Source organism: Oncorhynchus mykiss, unplaced genomic scaffold, assembly GCF_013265735.2.
Source record: "Oncorhynchus mykiss isolate Arlee unplaced genomic scaffold, USDA_OmykA_1.1 un_scaffold_140, whole genome shotgun sequence".
NCBI lineage: Eukaryota > Metazoa > Chordata > Actinopteri > Salmoniformes > Salmonidae > Oncorhynchus > Oncorhynchus mykiss.
This window is the reverse complement of record NW_023493664.1, coordinates 1,245,001-1,266,949: the sequence shown is the minus strand read 5'-3', so window position 1 is coordinate 1,266,949 and position 21,949 is coordinate 1,245,001. Positions and strand designations below refer to the sequence as shown.

At 50.7% G+C, this 21,949-nt stretch overlaps 1 protein-coding gene across 1 annotated transcript in view; it reads right to left on the bottom strand.

Annotated features, from left to right (window-relative positions):
• LOC110517072 (protein flightless-1 homolog) overlaps nucleotides 1–21,949 on the bottom strand; it is an 82,158-nt gene that overhangs the window by 52,991 nt on the left and 7,218 nt on the right. The window contains exons 6-18 of the mRNA XM_036972334.1: nucleotides 19,105–19,266; nucleotides 18,634–18,737; nucleotides 17,991–18,166; nucleotides 14,898–15,055; nucleotides 14,011–14,095; nucleotides 13,623–13,770; nucleotides 12,273–12,406; nucleotides 11,458–11,580; nucleotides 10,431–10,535; nucleotides 7,959–8,138; nucleotides 7,789–7,871; nucleotides 5,316–5,390; nucleotides 4,591–4,674 (exon numbers count right to left, since the gene is read on the bottom strand). Of these exons, the coding sequence (XP_036828229.1) occupies nucleotides 4,591–4,674; nucleotides 5,316–5,390; nucleotides 7,789–7,871; nucleotides 7,959–8,138; nucleotides 10,431–10,535; nucleotides 11,458–11,580; nucleotides 12,273–12,406; nucleotides 13,623–13,770; nucleotides 14,011–14,095; nucleotides 14,898–15,055; nucleotides 17,991–18,166; nucleotides 18,634–18,737; nucleotides 19,105–19,266 (1,617 nt within the window). The remainder of the gene's footprint in view (nucleotides 1–4,590; nucleotides 4,675–5,315; nucleotides 5,391–7,788; nucleotides 7,872–7,958; nucleotides 8,139–10,430; nucleotides 10,536–11,457; nucleotides 11,581–12,272; nucleotides 12,407–13,622; nucleotides 13,771–14,010; nucleotides 14,096–14,897; nucleotides 15,056–17,990; nucleotides 18,167–18,633; nucleotides 18,738–19,104; nucleotides 19,267–21,949) is intronic.

Here is a 21,949-nt window from a genome sequence, read left to right as displayed (position 1 = left end):
AGGTAAGCTGTGGTCCTGCCCCTGAACAAGGCAGTTAACCCACTGTTCCCCGGTAGGCTGTGGTCCTGCCCCTGAACAAGGCAGTTAACCCACTGTTCCCCGGTAGGCTGTGGTCCTGCCCCTGAACAAGGCAGTTAACCCACTGTTCCCCGGTAGGCTGTGGTCCTGCCCCTGAACAAGGCAGTTAACCCACTGTTCCCCGGTAGGCTGTGGTCCTGCCCCTGAACAAGGCAGTTAACCCACTGTTCCCCGGTAGGCTGTGGTCCTGCCCCTGAACAAGGCAGTTAACCCACTGTTCCCCGGTAGGCTGTGGTCCTGCCCCTGAACAAGGCAGTTAACCCACTGTTCCCCGGTAGGCTGTGGTCCTGCCCCTGAACAAGGCAGTTAACCCACTGTTCCCCGGTAGGCTGTGGTCCTGCCCCTGAACAAGGCAGTTAACCCACTGTTCCCCGGTAGGCTGTGGTCCTGCCCCTGAACAAGGCAGTTAACCCACTGTTCCCCGGTAGGCTGTGGTCCTGCCCCTGAACAAGGCAGTTAACCCACTGTTCCCCGGTAGGCTGTGGTCCTGCCCCTGAACAAGGCAGTTAACCCACTGTTCCCCGGTAGGCTGTGGTCCTGCCCCTGAACAAGGCAGTTAACCCACTGTTCCCCGGTAGGCTGTGGTCCTGCCCCTGAACAAGGCAGTTAACCCACTGTTCCCCGGTAGGCTGTGGTCCTGCCCCTGAACAAGGCAGTTAACCCACTGTTCCCCGGTAGGCTGTGGTCCTGCCCCTGAACAAGGCAGTTAACCCACTGTTCCCCGGTAGGCTGTGGTCCTGCCCCTGAACAAGGCAGTTAACCCACTGTTCCCCGGTAGGCTGTGGTCCTGCCCCTGAACAAGGCAGTTAATTTATTTATTTTTTATTTTACCTTTATTTAACCAGGTAGGCAAGTTGAGAACACCTTTATTTAACCAGGTAGGCTAGTTGAGAACAAGTTCTCATTTACAATTGCGCCCTGGCCAAGATAAAGCAAAGCAGTTCGACAGATACAACAACACAAGAGTTACACATGGAGTAAAACAAACATACAGTCAATAATAAAGTATAAACAAGTCTATATACAATGTGAATAAATGAGGTGAGAAGGGAGGTAAAGGCAAAAAAGGCCTTGGTGGCAAGGTAAATACAATATAGCAAGTAAAACACTGGAATGGTAGTTTTGCAATGGAAGAATGTGCAAAGTAGAAATAAAAATAATGGGGTGCAAAGGAGCAAAATAAATAAATAAATTAAATACAGTTGGGAAAGAGGTAGTTGATAGGGCTAAATTATATGTGGGCTATGTACAGGTGCAGTAATCTGTGAGCTGCTCTGACAGTTGGTGCTTAAAGCTAGTGAGGGAGATAAGTGTTTCCAGTTTCAGAGATTTTTGTAGTTCGTTCCAGTCATTGGCAGCAGAGAACTGGAAAGAGAGGCGGCCAAAGAAAGAATTGGTTTTGGGGGTGACTAGAGAGATATACCTGCTGGAGCATGTGCTACAGGTGGGAGATGCTATGGTGACCAGCGAGCTGAGATAAGGGGGGACTTTACCTAGCAGGGTCTTGTAGATGACATGGAGCCAGTGGGTTTGGCGACGAGTATGAAGCGAGGGCCAGCCAACGAGAGCGTACAGGTCGCAATGGTGGGTAGTATATGGGGCTTTGGTGACAAAACGGATTGCACTGTGATAGACTGCATCCAATTTGTTGAGTAGGGTATTGGAGGCTATTTTGTAAATTACATCGCCAAAGTCGAAGATTGGTTAAGTTAATCCACTGTTCCCCGGTAGGCTGTCGTCCTGCCCCTGAACAAGGCAGTTAACCCACTGTTCCCCGGTAGGCTGTGGTCCTGCCCCTGAACAAGGCAGTTAACCCACTGTTCCCCGGTAGGCTGTCCTCCTGCCCATGAACAAGGCAGTTAACCCACTGTTCCCCTGAACAAGGCAGTTAACCCACTGTTCCCCAGTAGGCTGTCGTCCTGCCCCTGAACAAGGCAGTTAACCCACTGTTCCCCTGAACAAGGCAGTTAACCCACTGTTCCCCTGAACAAGGCAGTTAACCCACTGTTCCCCGGTAGGCTGTGGTCCTGCCCCTGAACAAGGCAGTTAACCCACTGTTCCCCGGTAGGCTGTCGTCCTGCCCCTGAACAAGGCAGTTAACCCACTGTTCCCTGGTAGGCTGTCGTCCTGCCCCTGAACAAGGCAGTTAACCCACTGTTCCCCGGTAGGCTGTCGTCCTGCCCCTGAACAAGGCAGTTAACCCACTGTTCCCCGGTAGGCTGTCGTCCTGCCCATGAACAAGGCAGTTAACCCACTGTTCCCCGGTAGGCTGTCGTCCTGCCCCTGAACAAGGCAGTTAACACACTGTTCCCCGGGAGGCCGTCATGGAAAATAAAAATTTCTTCTTAACTGACTTGCCTAGTTAAATAAAGGTAAAAAGATCTAATTCTCATCTACAATGACGGCCAAACCCAGATGACGCTGTGCCAATTGGGAGATCTAATTCTCATCTACAATGACTGCCAAGCCCAGATGACGCTGCGCAAATTGTGTAAATAAAGTTTAAATTCAAAAACGCCAGAGTGAGGTGTTTAGAACTGTACATTCAACAGCGCCGCCCCCCGACTCAGCGGACGCCGCCCCCCCGACTCAGCGGACCACCTGGCCTGATGACTCCTTGCTGTCCCCAGTCCATCTGTTCGTGCTGCTGCTTCAGTTACAACTGTTCTGCCTGCGGCTATGGAACCCTGACCTGTTCACCGGACGTGCTACCTGTCCCAGACCTGCTGTTTTCAACTCTCTAGAGACAGCAGGAGCGGTAGAGATACTCTGAATGATCGGCTATGAAAAGCCAACTGAGATTTACTCCTGAGGTGCTGACTTGTTGCACCCTCAACAACTACTGTGATTATTTGACCATGCTGGTCATCTATGAACATCTTGGCCATGTTCTGTTATAATCTCCACCCGGCACAGCCAGAAGAGGACTGGCCACCCCTCAGAGCCTGGTTCCTCTCTAGGTTTCTTCCTAGGTTTTGGCCTTTCTAGAGAGTTTTTCCTAGCCACCGTGCTTCTACACCTGCATTGCTTGGTGTTTGGGGTTTTAGGCTGGGTTTCTGTACAGCACTTTGAGATATCAGCTGATGTACGAAGGGCTATATAAATACATTTGATTAGATTTTTGATTTAGAGGTACCAGCCAGAGTAGTGTTGGTATGTATTAATTACCGGGCCTTAGTGGTACCAGCCAGAGTAGTGTTGGTGTGTGTTAGTTACCGGGCCTTAGTGGTACCGGCCAGAGTAGTGATGGTGTGTGTTAGTTACCGGGCCTAAGTGGTACCGGCCAGAGTAGTGATGGTATGTATTAGTTACCGGGCCTTAGTGGTACCGGCCAGAGTAGTGTTGGTGTGTGTTAGTTACCGGGCCTTAGTGGTACCGGCCAGAGTAGTGTTGGTATGTGTTAGTTACCGGGCCTTAGTGGTACCGGCCAGAGTAGTGATGGTATGTATTAATTACCGGGCCTTAGTGGTACCGGCCAGAGTAGTGTTGGTGTGTGTTAGTTACCGGGCCTTAGTGGTACCGGCCAGAGTAGTGTTGGTGTGTGTTAGTTACCGGGCCTAAGTGGTACCGGCCAGAGTAGTGATGGTATGTATTAATTACCGGGCCTTAGTGGTACCAGCCAGAGTAGTGTTGGTGTGTGTTAGTTACCGGGCCTTAGTGGTACCGGCCAGAGTAGTGTTGGTGTGTGTTAGTTACCGGGCCTTAGTGGTACCGGCCAGAGTAGTGATGGTATGTATTAATTACCGGGCCTTAGTGGTACCGGCCAGAGTAGTGTTGGTGTGTATTAGTTACCGGGCCTTAGTGGTACCGGCCAGAGTAGTGATGGTATGTATTAATTACCGGGCCTTAGTGGTACCGGCCAGAGTAGTGTTGGTGTGTGTTAGTTACCGGGCCTTAGTGGTACCGGCCAGAGTAGTGATGGTATGTATTAATTACCGGGCCTTAGTGGTACCGGCCAGAGTAGTGTTGGTGTGTGTTAGTTACCGGGCCTTAGTGGTACCGGCCAGAGTAGTGTTGGTGTGTGTTAGTTACCGGGCCTTAGTGGTACCGGCCAGAGTAGTGATGGTATGTATTAATTACCGGGCCTTAGTGGTACCGGCCAGAGTAGTGTTGGTGTGTGTTAGTTACCGGGCCTTAGTGGTACCGGCCAGAGTAGTGATGGTATGTATTAATTACCGGGCCTTAGTGGTACCGGCCAGAGTAGTGATGGTATGTATTAATTACCGGGCCTTAGTGGTACCGGCCAGAGTAGTGTTGGTGTGTGTTAGTTACCGGGCCTTAGTGGTACCGGCCAGAGTAGTGATGGTATGTATTAATTACCGGGCCTTAGTGGTACCGGCCAGAGTAGTGTTGGTGTGTGTTAGTTACCGGGCCTTAGTGGTACCGGCCAGAGTAGTGTTGGTGTGTGTTAGTTACCGGGCCTTAGTGGTACCGGCCAGAGTAGTGTTGGTGTGTGTTAGTTACCGGGCCTTAGTGGTACCGGCCAGAGTAGTGATGGTATGTATTAATTACCGGGCCTTAGTGGTACCGGCCAGAGTAGCGTTGGCTCCTCTCCAGATGAGAATCTCCAGACCCGTATCCACCAGGAAGACAAACCTACAGGAACACAGAGCATTAGAACTACAGAACTACAGGAACACAGAACATTAGAACTACAGAACTACAGGAACACAGAACATTAGAACTACAGGAACACAGAGCATTAGAACTACAGGAACACAGAACATTAGAACTACAGGAACACAGAACATTAGAACTACAGAACTACAGGAACACAGAACATTAGAACTACAGGAACACAGAGCATTAGAACTACAGGAACACAGAGCATTAGAACTACAGGAACACAGAACATTAGAACTACAGAACTACAGGAACACAGAACATTAGAACTATAGGAACCATAAAACAGACTGTCCATCTCCATGACAGTGTTGTCAGTCTGTAAAGCCCTCCATGGTGCTGTCCATCTCCATGACAACAGTATTGTCAGTCTGTAAAGCCCTCCATGGTGCTGTCCATCTCCATGACAACAGTATTGTCAGTCTGTAAAGCCCTCCATGGGGCTGTCCATGCTAAAACAGACTGTCCATCTCCATGACAACAGTGTTGTCAGTCTGTAAAGCCCTCCATGGTGCTGTCCATCTCCATGACAACAGTATTGTCAGTCTGTAAAGCCCTCCATGGGGCTGTCCATGCTAAAACAGACTGTCCATCTCCATGACAACAGAACTCACCGTGGGTCCAGGGACGAGGCCTTCAGAGGAACCGACTCCAGACGGATGTTCTTCTTCCCATAAACACGATACAACCTGGAACACACACACACACTTAGAGTTGGTACCCCCCCACACAGTCCCCCTCCTTACCTGACAGTATAGTGTGTACCCCCCCTCCTCCTTACCTGACAGTATAGTGTGTACCCCCCCTCCTCCTTACCTGACAGTATAGTGTGTACCCCCCTCCTCCTTACCTGACAGTATAGTGTGTACCCCTCCTCCTCCTTACCTGACAGTATAGTGTGTACCCCCCCTCCTCCTTACCTGACAGTATAGTGTGTACCCCCCCTCCTCCTTACCTGACAGTATAGTGTGCCCCCCCCTCCTTACCTGACAGTATAGTGTGTACCCCCCCTCCTCCTTACCTGACAGTATAGTGTGTACCCCCCCTCCTCCTTACCTGACAGTATAGTGTGTACCCCCCCTCCTCCTTACCTGACAGTATAGTGTGTACCCCCCCTCCTCCTTACCTGACAGTATAGTGTGTACCCCTCCTCCTTACCTGACAGTATAGTGTGTACCCTTCCTCCTTACCTGACAGTATAGTGTGTACCCCCCCTCCTCCTTACCTGACAGTATAGTGTGTACCCCTCCTCCTTACCTGACAGTATAGTGTGTACCCCTCCTCCTTACCTGACAGTATAGTGTACCCCCCCTCCTCCTTACCTGACAGTATAGTGTACCCCCCCTCCTCCTTACCTGACAGTATAGTGTGTACCCCCCCTCCTCCTTACCTGACAGTATAGTGTGTACCCCCCCTCCTCCTTACCTGACAGTATAGTGTGTACCCCCCCTCCTCCTTACCTGACAGTATAGTGTGTACCCCTCCTCCTCCTTACCTGACAGTATAGTGTGTACCCCTCCTCCTTACCTGACAGTATAGTGTACCCCCCCTCCTCCTTACCTGACAGTATAGTGTGTACCCCCCCTCCTTACCTGACAGTATAGTGTGTACCCCTCCTCCTTACCTGACAGTATAGTGTACCCCCCCTCCTCCTTACCTGACAGTATAGTGTACCCCCCCTCCTCCTTACCTGACAGTATAGTGTGTACCCTTCCTCCTTACCTGACAGTATAGTGTGTACCCCCCCTCCTCCTTACCTGACAGTATAGTGTGTACCCCTCCTCCTTACCTGACAGTATAGTGTGTACCCCTCCTCCTTACCTGACAGTATAGTGTGTACCCTTCCTCCTTACCTGACAGTATAGTGTGTACCCCCCCTCCTCCTTACCTGACAGTATAGTGTGTACCCCTCCTCCTTACCTGACAGTATAGTGTGTACCCCTCCTCCTTACCTGACAGTATAGTGTGTACCCCTCCTCCTTACCTGACAGTATAGTGTACCCCCCCTCCTCCTTACCTGACAGTATAGTGTGTACCCCTCCTCCTTACCTGACAGTATAGTGTACCCCCCCTCCTCCTTACCTGACAGTATAGTGTACCCCCCCTCCTCCTTACCTGACAGTATAGTGTACCCCCCCTCCTCCTTACCTGACAGTATAGTGTGCCCCCCCCTCCTTACCTGACAGTATAGTGTGCCCCCCCCCTCCTTACCTGACAGTATAGTGTGTACCCCCCCTCCTTACCTGACAGTATAGTGTGTACCCCCCTCCTCCTTACCTGACAGTATAGTGTGTACCCCTCCTCCTCCTTACCTGACAGTATAGTGTGCCCCCCCCTCCTTACCTGACAGTATAGTGTGTACCCCCCCTCCTTACCTGACAGTATAGTGTGTACCCCCCTCCTCCTTACCTGACAGTATAGTGTGTACCCCTCCTCCTCCTTACCTGACAGTATAGTGTGTACCCCTCCTCCTCCTTACCTGACAGTATAGTGTGCCCCCCCCCTCCTTACCTGACAGTATAGTGTGTACCCCCCCTCCTTACCTGACAGTATAGTGTGTACCCCCCCCCCTCCTTACCTGACAGTATAGTGTACCCCCCCCCCCCCCCTCCTTACCTGACAGTATAGTGTGCCCCCCCCCCCTCCTTACCTGACAGTATAGTGTGTACCCCCCCTCCTTACCTGACAGTATAGTGTACCCCCCCTCCTTACCTGACAGTATAGTGTGTACCCCCCCCCCCCTCCTTACCTGACAGTATAGTGTGTACCCCCCCTCCTCCTTACCTGACAGTATAGTGTGTACCCCTCCTCCTTACCTGACAGTATAGTGTACCCCCCCTCCTCCTTACCTGACAGTATAGTGTACCCCCCCTCCTCCTTACCTGACAGTATAGTGTGCCCCCCCCTCCTTACCTGACAGTATAGTGTGCCCCCCCCCTCCTTACCTGACAGTATAGTGTGTACCCCCCCCCTCCTTACCTGACAGTATAGTGTGTACCCCCCCCCCCCCCCTCCTTACCTGACAGTATAGTGTGTACCCCCCCTCTCCTTACCTGACAGTATGGTGTGTACCCCCCTCCTCCTTACCTGACAGTATAGTGTGTGTCCTCCACAGTATAGAAGCCGCTGGCTGTCCCCCCCTCAATGTAGGAGATGTCATTTTCAAACACCTGGTGGGGCAGAAGAGTTCGCAAGGTTTTCTACAGGCCGTCTGTTAATTAGGGTGTGTGTGTGTGTGTGTGTGTGTGTGGACCTACAGCGCTGAACTCCTCAGACTCGTCTCCCATCTCCTCTCTGATGGTTCGACACTCCGCCCCCAGGTAGTTACGGAGGTTGACGGCGTGGATGGCAGACCCCGCCTTCTTATCCAGCGTAGCTTCCTGACCGATCCAGTAGAATATCTGCCAGTTCAGGGCTCCGTTGTCGTCCAGGAACGTCTGGGGGGTAGAGGAGTTCAGAGGAGGGGTGGGGGGGTTCAGAGCAGAGGTGGCGGAGGAGGGGTGGGGGGGTAGAGGAGAGGTGGCGGGGTAGAGGAGGGGGAGTTACTAGGTTACTACATAACTACATAACAGAACAATATGAAATCATATGTTGTCTCATGGAAATGAGGCTTCACTGTGTGGTGTTCTGTACAGACTAACTGCTAGCCCCTACAGTAGACACTATTAAACCAGTCACTTTACAGGGCAAACCTCAACAGTACTGTGCTGCTAGCTAGCATGTTTTCTATACACTTTACAGGACAAACCTCAACAGTACTGTGCTGCTAGCTAGCTAGTTTTCTATACACTTTACAGGGCAAACCTCAACAGTACTGTGCTGCTAGCTAGCTAGTTTTCTATACACTTTACAGGGCAAACCTCAACAGTACTGTGCTGCTAGCTAGCTAGTTTTCTATACACTTTACAGGGCAAACCTCAACAGTACTGTGCTGCTAGCTAGCTAGTTTTCTATACACTTTATAGGGCAAACCTCAACAGTACTGTGCTGCTAGCTAGCTAGTTTTCTATACACTTTACAGGGCAAACCTCAACAGTACTGTGCTGCTAGCTAGCATGTTTTCTATACACTTTACAGGGCAAACCTCAACAGTACTGTGCTGCTAGCTAGCATGTTTTCTATACACTTTACAGGACAAACCTCAACAGTACTGTGCTGCTAGCTAGCTAGTTTTCTATACACTTTACAGGGCAAACCTCAACAGTACTGTGCTGCTAGCTAGCTAGTTTTCTATACACTTTACAGGGCAAACCTCAACAGTACTGTGCTGCTAGCTAGCTAGTTTTCTATACACTTTACAGGGCAAACCTCAACAGTACTGTGCTGCTAGCTAGCTAGTTTTCTATACACTTTATAGGGCAAACCTCAACAGTACTGTGCTGCTAGCTAGCTAGTTTTCTATACACTTTACAGGGCAAACCTCAACAGTACTGTGCTGCTAGCTAGCATGTTTTCTATACACTTTACAGGGCAAACCTCAACAGTACTGTGCTGCTAGCTAGCATGTTTTCTATACACTTTACAGGACAAACCTCAACAGTACTGTGCTGCTAGCTAGCTAGTTTTCTATACACTTTACAGGGCAAACCTCAACAGTACTGTGCTGCTAGCTAGCTAGTTTTCTATACACTTTACAGGGCAAACCTCAACAGTACTGTGCTGCTAGCTAGCTAGTTTTCTATACACTTTACAGGGCAAACCTCAACAGTACTGTGCTGCTAGCTAGCTAGTTTTCTATACACTTTACAGGGCAAACCTCAACAGTACTGTGCTGCTAGCTAGCTAGTTTCCTATACACTTTACAGGGCAAACCTCAACAGTACTGTGCTGCTAGCTAGCATGTTTTCTATACACTTTACAGGGCAAACCTCAACAGTACTGTGCTGCTAGCTAGCATGTTTTCTATACACTTTACAGGACAAACCTCAACAGTACTGTGCTGCTAGGTTTCTTCCTAGGTTTTGGCCTTTCTAGGGAGTTTTTCCTAGCCACCGTGCTTCTACACCTGCATTGCTTGCTGTTTGGGGTTTTAGGCTGGGTTTCTGTACAGCACTTTGAGATATCAGCTGATGTACGAAGGGCTATATAAATACATTTGATTTGATTGGATTTGAACCAGGCCTGACCGGTACAGATTCAACCAGGCCTGACCGGTACAGATTCAACCAGGCCTGACCGGTACAGATTCACCAGGCCTGACCAGAACAGTTTGGCTCATGTCTGGCCCTATAGACTTATATTATGCTATACTAGATGACACACAGAGCCCTGATTGGATGATTATGTAGCAGTGTGTGTGTGTTACCATGAGGACGATGAAGCAGTGTGTGTGTGTGTGTGTTACCATGAGGACGATGAAGCAGTGTGTGTGTGTGTGTGTTAAAAGGGGACGATGAAGCAGTGTGTGTGTGTTACCTTGAGGATGATGTAGCAGTGTGTGTGTGTGTGTGTGCTACCTTGAGGATGATGTAGCAGTGTGTGTGTGTGTGTTACCATGAGGACGATGAAGCAGTGTGTGTGTTACCATGAGGACGATGAAGCAGTGTGTGTGTTACCTTGAGGATGATGTAGCAGTGTGTGTTTGTGTGTTACCTTGAGGATGATGTAACAGTGTGTGTGTGTGTGTGTGTGTGTGTGTTACCTTGAGGATGATGTAGCAGTGTGTGTGTGTGTGTGTGTGTGTGCTACCTTGAGGATGATGTAGCAGTGTGTGTGTGTGTGTGTGCTACCTTGAGGATGATGTAGCAGTCAGCCTCGTAGAACTTCCCCTGGAACGCCTCGTCTACCTGCATCGGAACAAAGTTCTCTATCTGCCACACAAACACACCAGGAACCTACACACACACACACACACACACAGTTAGAACAGTACAACTGCACACACACGCTCAAACACAAACCTCCCCCACTATCAGATTAGAGCCATAATGGAGTCATCTACCCCCCCACTATCAGATTAGAGCCATAATGGAGTCATCTATCCCCCCCACTATCAGATTGGAGCCATAATGGAGTCATCTATCCCCCCCACTATCAGATTAGAGCCATAATGGAGTCATCTACCCCCCCCCCCCCCCCCCCACTATCAGATTAGAGCCATAATGGAGTCATCTACCCCCCCACTATCAGATTAGAGCCATAATGGAGTCATCTATCCCCCCCACTATCAGATTGGAGCCATAATGGAGTCATCTATCCCCCCCACTATCAGATTAGAGCCATAATGGAGTCATCTATCCCCCCCACTATCAGATTAGAGCCGTAATGGAGTCATCTATCCCCCCCACTATCAGATTAGAGCCATAATGGAGTCATCTATCCCCCCCACTATCAGATTAGAGCCATAATGGAGTCATCTATCCCCCCCACTATCAGATTAGAGCCATAATGGAGTCATCTATCCCCCCCACTATCAGATTAGAGCCATAATGGAGTCATCTATCCCCCACTATCAGATTAGAGCCATAATGGAGTCATCTACCCCCCCCCCCCCCTATCAGATTAGAGCCATAATGGAGACATCTACCCCCACCCCCACTATCAGATTAGAGCCATAATGGAGTCATCTATCCCCCCACTATCAGATTAGAGCCATAATGGAGTCATCTACCCCCCCACTATCAGATTAGAGCCATAATGGAGTCATCTACCCCCCCACTATCAGATTAGAGCCATAATGGAGTCATCTACCCCCCACTATCAGATTAGAGCCATAATGGAGTCATCTACCCCCCCACTAATAGCCGCTGGGCCTACCTGTCCTACGTCCTCCATGAAGAACTCGGAGTAGTCCAGCTGTGGTTTCTCCAGACTCTTGTCCCAACGACGCGTGTGTCCCAACGATGCATTCAGTTCACCATACTTCTGATCGCCGTTCTCCTACACACACACACACACACACACACCACGCACACACACCACACACACACACAGTAAGGGCTCGGTTTCATTTGAAGCAAGTCATTGGCACATCTAGGAATGAAACCCATATGTTCATCCCTCTCTCCCTCATCCACCCCTCCCTCCCTCCCTCTCTCCCCCTCATCCATCCACCCCTCTCCTCCCTCCCTCCCCCTCACCCATCCACCCCTCCCACTCCTCCATCCACCCCTCCCACTCCTCCATCCACCCCTCCCACTCGCTTCTCCATCCACCCCTCTCCTCCCTCTCTCCCCCTCATCCATCCACCCCTCTCCTCCCTCCCTCCCCCTCATCCATCCACCCCTCTCCTCCCTCCCTCCCCCTCATCCATCCACCCCTCTCCTCCCTCTCTCCCCCTCATCCATCCACCCCTCTCCTCCCTCCCTCCCCCTCATCCATCCACCCCTCTCCTCCCTCTCTCCCCCTCATCCATCCACCCCTCTCCTCCCTCCCTCCCCCTCATCCATCCACCCCTCTCCTCCCTCCCTACCCCTCATTCATCCACCCCTCTCCTCCCTCCCTACCCCTCATTCATCCACCCCTCCCTCCCTCCCCCTCATCCATCCACCCCTCCCTCCCTCATCAATAAACCCCTCCCTTCCAAACCCCCATCCCCCTCTACTCCATCCACCCCCGCCACACCTCCCTACCTCGAAACTCTTGTTCTTCTCTTGTGTGACATCACTCATCCCCTTGAGGACCTGTTTAGCTTGGTCGTCTTGACTACTGTCCTTCCTCCTCCTCAGCCTCATCTTCCTCGCCAGGGGGTCCCGTGGGCTGGCCGCTACACACACACACAAAATGTATTGAGCGTTTCTAAAGCAAGTCAGTGCATTTCTCTGTCTGGTCCACAGACAGGTCTGGATGGACAGAGTATCAGTGTGTAGCAGTGGGGGGGGGGGAAATTTCACCTCCCCCAGACCCATCTCTCCCAGACCCACCTGCCCTAGACCCAGACCCACCTCCCCTAAACCCAGACCCACCTCCCCTAAACCCAGACCCACCTCCCCTAGACCCAGACCCACCTCCCCTAGACCCAGACCCACCTCCCCTAGACCCAGACCCACCTCCCCTAAACCCAGACCCACCTCCCCCAGACCCACTTCCTCTAGACCCAGACCCACCTCCCCTAGACCCAGACCCACCTCCCCTAGACCCAGACCCACCTCCCCTAGACCCAGACCCACCTCCCCTAGACCCAGACCCACCTCACCCAGACCCACCTCCCCCGGACCCACCTCCCCCAGACCCGAACCCACCTCACCCAGACCCGGACCCACCTCCCCCAGACCCGGACCCACCTCACCCAGACCCGGACCCAGACCCCCCGGACCCACCTCACCCAGACCCGGACCCAGACCCACCTCCCCCCGGACCCACCTCCCCCCGGACCCACCTCCCCCCGGACCCAGACCCACCTCCCCCCGGACCCACCTCCCCCCGGACCCACCTCCCCCCGGACCCACCTCCCCCCGGACCCACCTCCCCCCGGACCCGGACCCACCTCCCCCCGGACCCGGACCCACCTCCCCCCGGACCCGGACCCACCTCCCCCCGGACCCGGACCCACCTCCCCCCGGACCCGGACCCACCTCCCCCCGGACCCAGACCCACCTCCCCCCGGACCCAGACCCACCTCCCCCCGGACCCAGACCCACCTCCCCCCGGACCCAGACCCACCTCCCCCCGGACCCAGACCCACCTCCCCCCGGACCCAGACCCACCTCCCCCCGGACCCAGACCCACCTCCCCCCGGACCCAGACCCACCTCCCCCAGGACCTAGACCCACCTCCCCAGGACCTAGACCCACCTCCCCAGGACCTAGACCCACCTCCCCAGGACCTAGACCCACCTCCCCAGGACCTAGACCCACCTCCCCAGGACCTAGACCCACCTCCCCACGACCTAGACCCACCTCCCCACGACCTAGACCCACCTCCCCACGACCTAGACCCACCTCCCCACGACCTAGACCCACCTACTCAGGACCTAGACCCACCTCCCCCTGCAGCAGATATTACAGCAGGGGATGCTCCAGCCAGTCTCAGTTGGTTCTGAAGAGAGAAGTCGATGTTGTACCACTCTGCTGTCCTGTCCACCGGCTTGGGAGGCATCACCAGGTTGGGGTTCTCACGTACATCTAGAACCTAGAACACACACAGAGGAGAGACCACTTACAACCTAGAACATCTAAAACCTAGAACAGAACATCTAGAACATTTTGAACCTAGAACACAGGGTAGAATGTCTAGAACCTAGAACACAGGGCAAAACACCTAGAACGTTTAGAGCCTAGAACAGTTAGAACCTAGAACACAGGGTAAAACATCTATAACCTAGAACACAGGGCAGAACATCTAGAATCTAGAACTGAGGACAGTGTGTACCTCTAGGTCGACGAGGAAGTGGATGGCTTCAGGAAGAGTCACCAGACGATTCTTATTCAGAACCAACTTCTTCAGCTTCCCACACCTACACAACAACAACAACAAGTTGATCCACTACACAGCAGGTACGGTCCAAAACGGTACAAAATGGCATCATGAAATACCGTCTGGGAAGCATGCGGACGCCTTAAGTGTGTGTCTACCTACAGAGTCCCTCGGGTATGACGTGAGGTACCCACCTACAGAGTCCCTCGGGTATGACGTGAGGTACCCACCTACAGAGTCCCTCGGGTATGACGTGAGGTACCCACCTACAGAGTCCCTCGGGTATGACGTGAGGTACCCACCTACAGAGTCCCTCGGGTATGACGTGAGGTACCCACCTACAGAGTCCCTCGGGTATGACGTGAGGTACCCACCTACAGAGTCCCTCGGGTATGACGTGAGGTACCCACCTACAGAGTCCCTCGGGTATGACGTGAGGTACCCACCTACAGAGTCCCTCGGGTATGACGTGAGGTACCCACCTACAGAGTCCCTCGGGTATGACGTGAGGTACCCACCTACAGAGTCCCTCGGGTATGACGTGAGGTACCCACCTACAGAGTCCCTCGGGTATGACGTGAGGTACCCACCTACAGAGTCCCTCGGGTATGACGTGAGGTACCCACCTACAGAGTCCCTCGGGTATGACGTGAGGTACCCACCTACAGAGTCCCTCGGGTATGACGTGAGGTACCCACCTACAGAGTCCCTCGGGTATGACGTGAGGTACCCACCTACAGAGTCCCTCGGGTATGACGTGAGGTACCCACCTACAGAGTCCCTCGGGTATGACGTGAGGTACCCACCTACAGAGTCCCTCGGGTATGACGTGAGGTACCCACCTACAGAGTCCCTCGGGTATTAGTTCCAGGTTGTTGTTAGCAGCCATGAACTCCTGCAGACTGGATAACTTCCCCACGCCAGACGGAACTCCATCAAAGTCCAGCTTGTTACTGTTCACATACAGCTTCTTCAACTTCCCCAGCTTACAGATAGCAGACTGGAGAGAGACAGAGACAGAGGGTGCAGTTTAAGTCCAAACCTGTTTGACGTCTACGAGCAGTGTTGTTGGACCCATCTGCAGCCCCTGAACTCACCCTCAAAGATGAGGTCAGAATGCTGCTCTACCCAGATGAGCTACTGTCACCAACAGATCAGATGACCTACTGTCCCCAACAGATCAGATGACCTACTGTCCCCAACAGATCAGATGACCTGTCACCAACAGATCAGATGACCTACTGTCCCCAACAGATCAGATGACCTACTGTCCCCAACAGATCAGATGACCTACTGTCCCCAACAGATCAGATGCCCTACTGTCACCAACAGATCAGATGACCTACTGTCCCCAACAGATCAGATGAGCTACTGTCACCAACAGATCAGATGACCTACTGTCACCAACAGATCAGATGACCTACTGTCCCCAACAGATCAGATGACCTACTGTCCCCAACAGATCAGATGACCTACTGTCACCAACAGATCAGATGACCTACTGTCACCAACAGATCAGATGACCTACTGTCACCAACAGATCAGATGACCTACTGTCCCCAACAGATCAGATGACCTACTGTCACCAACAGATCAGATGAGCTACTGTCACCAACAGATCAGATGACCTACTGTCCCCAACAGATCCAGGTCTACCCAGATGACCTACTGTCACCAACAGATCAGATGACCTACTGTCACCAACAGATCAGATGACCTACTGTCCCCAACCGATCCAGGTCTACCCAGATGAGCTACTGTCACCAACAGATCCAGGTCTACCCAGATTAGCTACTGTCCCCAACAGATCCAGGTCTACCCAGATGCCCTACTGTCCCCAACAGATCCAGGTCTACCCAGATGACCTACTGTCCCCAACAGATCCAGGTCTACCCAGATTACCTACTGTCACCAATAGATCAGATGACCTACTGTCCCCAACAGATCCAGGTCTACCCAGATGAGCTACTGTCACCAACAGATCAGATGACCTACTGTCCCCAACAGATCCAGGTCTACTCAGATGACCTACTGTCACCAACAGATCCAGGTCTATCCAGATGACCTACTGTCACCAACAGATCAGATGACCTACTGTCCCCAACAGATCCAGGTCTACCCAGATGACCTACTGTCCCCAACAGATCAGATGCCCTACTGTCCCCAACAGATCCAGGTCTACCCAGATGACCTACTGTCCCCAACAGATCCAGGTCTACCCAGATGACCTACTGTCCCCAACAGATCCAGGTCTACCCAGATGACCTACTGTCACCAACAGATCAGATGACCTACTGTCCCCAACAGATCAGATTACCTACTGTCCCCAACAGATCCAGGTCTACCCAGATGACCTACTGTCCCCAACAGATCCAGGTCTACCCAGATTACCTACTGTCACCAATAGATCAGATGACCTACTGTCACCAATAGATCAGATGACCTACTGTCCCCAACCGATCCAGGTCTACCCAGATGAGCTACTGTCACCAACAGATCCAGGTCTACCCAGATTAGCTACTGTCCCCAACAGATCCAGGTCTACCCAGATGCCCTACTGTCCCCAACAGATCCAGGTCTACCCAGATGACCTACTGTCCCCAACAGATCCAGGTCTACCCAGATTACCTACTGTCACCAATAGATCAGATGACCTACTGTCACCAACAGATCAAGGTCTACCCAGATGAGCTACTGTCCCCAACAGATCCAGGTCTACCCAGATGAGCTACTATCACCAACAGATCCAGGTCTACCCAGATGAGCTACTGTCACCAACAGATCCAGGTCTACCCAGATGACCTACTGTCCCCAACAGATCCAGGTCTACCCAGATGAGCTACTGTCACCAACAGATCCAGGTCTACCCAGATGAGCTACTGTCACCAACAGATCCAGGTCTACCCAGATGACCTACTGTCCCCAACAGATCAGATGACCTACTGTCCCCAACAGATCAGATGACCTACTGTCCCCAACAGATCAGATGAGCTACTGTCACCAACAGATCAAGGTCTACATGTCCAGCTACCTGGGACAGGAAATTCCATGGTTGAACGTGTCCAACTACCTGGGACAGGAAACACCACGGTTGAACATGTCCAACTACCTGGGACAGGAAATACCATGGTTGAACGTGTCCAACTACCTGGGACAGGAAACACCACGGTTGAACATGTCCAACTACCTGGGACAGGAAACACCATGGTTGTCCTGGGACAACCAGTGCCTCTAAAATTGATTAAAATGGGGTGGTGGAAACTGATCTGCACTTCCTAACCTCCTGCCAAATACCTCCTGCCAAATACATGACCATATTAGAGACACACGATTACACAGACACACAAAGAATTAGAAAACAAATCCAACATTGATAAACTCCCATATCTGTTAGGTCAAATACCACAAATGTGCCGTCACAGCAGCACGATGTGTGGCCCGTTGCCATGAGAACAGGGAAACCAGTGGAGAACAAACAACATTGTAAATACAACCCATAATTATCTGTTTATTTATCTTCCCCCACTATTCATACTACAACTATTTTCACATTGCTAAAACACTGTACAAAGCTGATTATATAAACCTTGAAATGTCTATCTTATGGAAAACCTGTTCTGAGTGTTATGTTTATATAGCAGGGCGTGCATCAGGGGGGTTATAATGTGTTATAAAGGGTTGTACCATAGCTAAGTACAAGGGGTTATAATGTGTATTAGGGTGTTATAATGTGTTATAAAGTTTTGTACAGTAGCTGGGCGTGCATCAGGGGGGTTATAACATGTTATAAAGGGTCGTACCATAGCTAAGTACAAGGGGTTATAATGTGTATTAGGGTGTTATAATGTCAGAGAGACAGAGAGAGAGAGAGAGAGAGAGAGAGAGACAGAGAGAGAGAGAGAGAGAGAGAGAGAGAGAGAGAGACATGTTCTTACAGGTAGTGATGTGAGTTGGTTCCTGCTGAGGTTGAGTGTCTCTAGCTGAGTCCATTGGTCGATGCAGAGGGAGAGCTCTGAGATCTGATTGGAGGAGAGGTTGAGACGCTTCAGACTGCTCAGCGTATAGAGACACTCAGGAACCCGACTCAGGTCGTTGAAGGACAGGTCCACGTCTAAGGAGAGACCACATAAAGGACATTAATTTCCTGACTTTAGTCTTGGCTTGGGTGTGTGTTACCTGCCAGGTGTGTGTGTGTGTGTGTGTTACCTGCCAGGTGTGTGTGTGTGTGTTACCTGCCAGGTGTGTGTGTGTGTGTGTGTGTGTGTGTGTGTGTTACCTGCCAGGTGTGTGTGTGTGTGTGTGTGTTACCTGCCAGGTGTTTGTGTGTGTGTGTGTGTGTTACCTGCCAGGTGTGTGTGTGTGTGTGTGTGTGTGTGTGTTACCTGCCAGGTGTGTGTGTGTGTGTGTGTGTGTTACCTGCCAGGTGTGTGTGTGTGTGTGTGTGTGTGTGTTACCTTCCAGGTGTGTGTGTGTGTGTGTGTGTGTGTGTGTTACCTGCCAGGTGTGTGTGTGTGTTACCTGCCAGGTGTGTGTGTGTGTGTGTGTGTTACCCGCCAGGTGTGTGTGTGTGTGTGTTACCTGCCAGGTGTACCAGTCCCTCCAGACTGGTAGGCATGTTGCTCTGGGTTCTCTGGGTGCTCCTCAGGTGGAGAGTCTGGAGGGCCACCATGGCTGGCAGCTGGCTGCTCACACACAGGAGGACTTAGAAAGCTTTGTACCATAGCTGGGCGTGCATCAGGGGGTTATAATGTGTATTAAGGTGTTATAAACCTTCATATTATAGCTGGGCGTGCATCAGGGGGTTATAAACCTTCATATTATAGCTGGGCGTGCATCAGGGGGTTATAAAGTGTATTAAGGTGTTATAATGTGTTATAATGCTTGGTACCATAGCTGGGCGTGCATTCAAATCAAATCAAATTTATTTATATAGCCCTTCGTACATCAGCTGATATCTCAAAGTGCTGTACAGAAACCCAGCCTAAAACCCCAAACAGCAAGCAATGCAGGTGTAGAAGCACGCTTATAATGTGTTATAATGCTTCGTACCGTAGCTGGGCGTGCATCAGGGGATTGTTGTTTAGGATGAGGGTCTGCAGGTGGACGAGGCGTCTCATCTGAGGGGGGAGGCTGTCCAGCTTGTTGTCACTCAGGTCCAGGTACAGCAGGTCAGTCAGGTTGATGAACAACTGGTTAGGGATGGCATCGATGCTGGGAGGAGGAGGAGGAGGGTCGGTATTAGGTTATAAGGCAGGTTGATAAACAACTGGTTAGGGATGGCATCGATGCTGGGAGGAGGAGGAGGAGGAGGGTTGGTATTAGGTTATAAGGCAGGTTGATGAACAACTGGTTAGGGATGGCATCGATGCTGGAAGGAGGAGGAGGGTCGGTATTAGGTTAAAAGGCAGGTTGATAAACAACTGGTTAGGGATGGCATCGATGCTGGGAGGAGGAGGGTCGGTATTAGGTTATAAGGCAGGTTGATAAACAACTGGTTAGGGATGGCATCGATGCTGGGAGGAGGAGGGTCGGTATTAGGTTATAAGGCAGGTTGATGAACAACTGGTTAGGGATGGCATCGATGCTGGGAGGAGTAGGAGGGTCGGTATTAGGTTATAAGGCAGGTTGATGAACAACTGGTTAGGGATGGCATAGATGCTGGGAGGAGGAGGAGGGTCGGTATTAGGTTATAAGGCAGGTTGATAAACAACTGGTTAGGGATGGCATCGATGCTGGGAGGAGGAGGAGGGTCGGTATTAGGTTATAAGGCAGGTTGATGAACAACTGGTTAGGGATGGCATCGATGCTGGGAGGAGTAGGAGGGTCGGTATTAGGTTATAAGGCAGGTTGATGAACAACTGGTTAGGGATGGCATAGATGCTGGGAGGAGGAGGAGGGTCGGTATTAGGTTATAAGGCAGGTTGATAAACAACTGGTTAGGGATGGCATCGATGCTGGGAGGAGGAGGAGGGTCGGTATTAGGTTATAAGGCAGGTTGATAAACAACTGGTTAGGGATGGCATCGATGCTGGGAGGAGGAGGGTCGGTATTAGGTTATAAGGCAGGTTGATAAACAACTGGTTAGGGATGGCATCGATGCTGGGAGGAGGAGGAGAATAATCTATGATACGGTGCCTTCGGAAAGTATTCAGACCCCTTGACTTTTTTCACGTTACAGACTTATTTTCAAATGAATGAAATTGTTTTTTTCCACCTAATCGATCTACACACAATACCCCATAATGACAAAAGCAAAAACTGGTTTTTATTCATGTTTGCTAATTTTTACAAATAAAAACACTGAAATATCACATATACATAGGTATTCTGACCCTTTACTCAGTACTTTGTTGAAGCACCTTTGGCAGCGATTACAGCCTCAAGTCTTCTTGGGTATGGTTCTACAAGCTTGGCACACCTGTATTTGGGGAGTTTCTCCCATTCTTCTCTGCAGATCCTCTCAAGCTCTGTCAGGTTGGATGGGGAGCATTGCTGCACAGATATTTTCAGGTCTCTCCAGAGATGTTTGATCGGGTTCAAGTCCGGGCTCTGGCTGGGCCACTCAAGGACATTCAGAGACTTGTCTCGAAGCCACTCCTTCGTTGTCTTGGCTGTGTGCTTAGGGTCGTTGTCCTGTTGGAAGGTGAACCTTCGACCCCAGTCTGAGGCTTTTCTCCGTTTATCTTTCCCTCAACCCTGACTAGTCTCCCAGTCCCTGCTGCTGAAAAACATCCTAACAGCATGATGCTGCCACCACCATGCTTCACTGTAAGGATGGTGCCAGGTTTCCTCCAGACGTGACGCTTGACATTCAGGCCAAAGAGAATCCAGTTGTAGAAACATCTCAAAGATGATCAACGGAAACAGAAAGCACTTGAGCTTCATTTCCCGTCTCATAGCAAAGAGTCTGAATACTTATGTAAAGAAGGTATTTCATTTCTAAAAACCTGTATTCACTTTGTCCTTATAGGGCATTGTGACGTCATTATAGGGTATTGTGATGTCATTATAGGGTATTGTGATGTCATTATAGGGTATTGTGATGTCATTATAGGGTATTGTGATGTCATTATAGGGTATTGTGATGTCATTATAGGGTATTGTGTGTAAGAGACAAAATAATATTTAATCAATTTTAGAATAAGGCTGTAACGTAACAAAATGTGGAAAAAGTCAAAGGGTCTGAATACTTTCCGAAGGCACTGTATGTGTGATATATTTATATTCTGTTATAGCTTTAAGGCCTGTTAGTGACCTGTTATTAGAGGTTATAAGGCCTGTTAGTCGCCTGTTATTAGAGGTTATAAGGCCTGTTAGTCACCTGTTATAACATATTATAAGGGGTTATACCTGTTGTGGCTGAGGTTGTTAGTAGAGGTTATAAGGCCTGTTAGTCACCTGCTAGAGGTTATAAGGCCTGTTAGTCGCCTGTTAGTAGAGGTTATAAGGCCTGTTAGTCACCTGCTAGAGGTTATAAGGCCTGTTAGTCGCCTGTTAGTAGAGGTTATAAGGCCTGTTAGTCGCCTGTTAGTAGAGGTTATAAGGCCTGTTAGTCGCCTGTTAGTAGAGGTAATAAGGCCTGTTAGTCGCCTGTTAGTAGAGGTTATAAGGCCTGTTACTGACCTGTTAGTAGAGGTTATAAGGCCTGTTAGTCGCCTGTTAGTAGAGGTTATAAGGCCTGTTAGTCGCCTGTTAGTAGAGGTTATAAGGCCTGTTAGTCGCCTGTTAGTAGAGGTTATAAGGCCTGTTAGTCACCTGCTAGAGGTTATAAGGCCTGTTAGTGACCTGTTATTAGAGGTTATAAGGCCTGTTAGTCGCCTGTTATTAGAGGTAATAAGGCCTGTTAGTCGCCTGTTAGTAGAGGTTATAAGGCCTGTTAGTCACCTGTTATAAC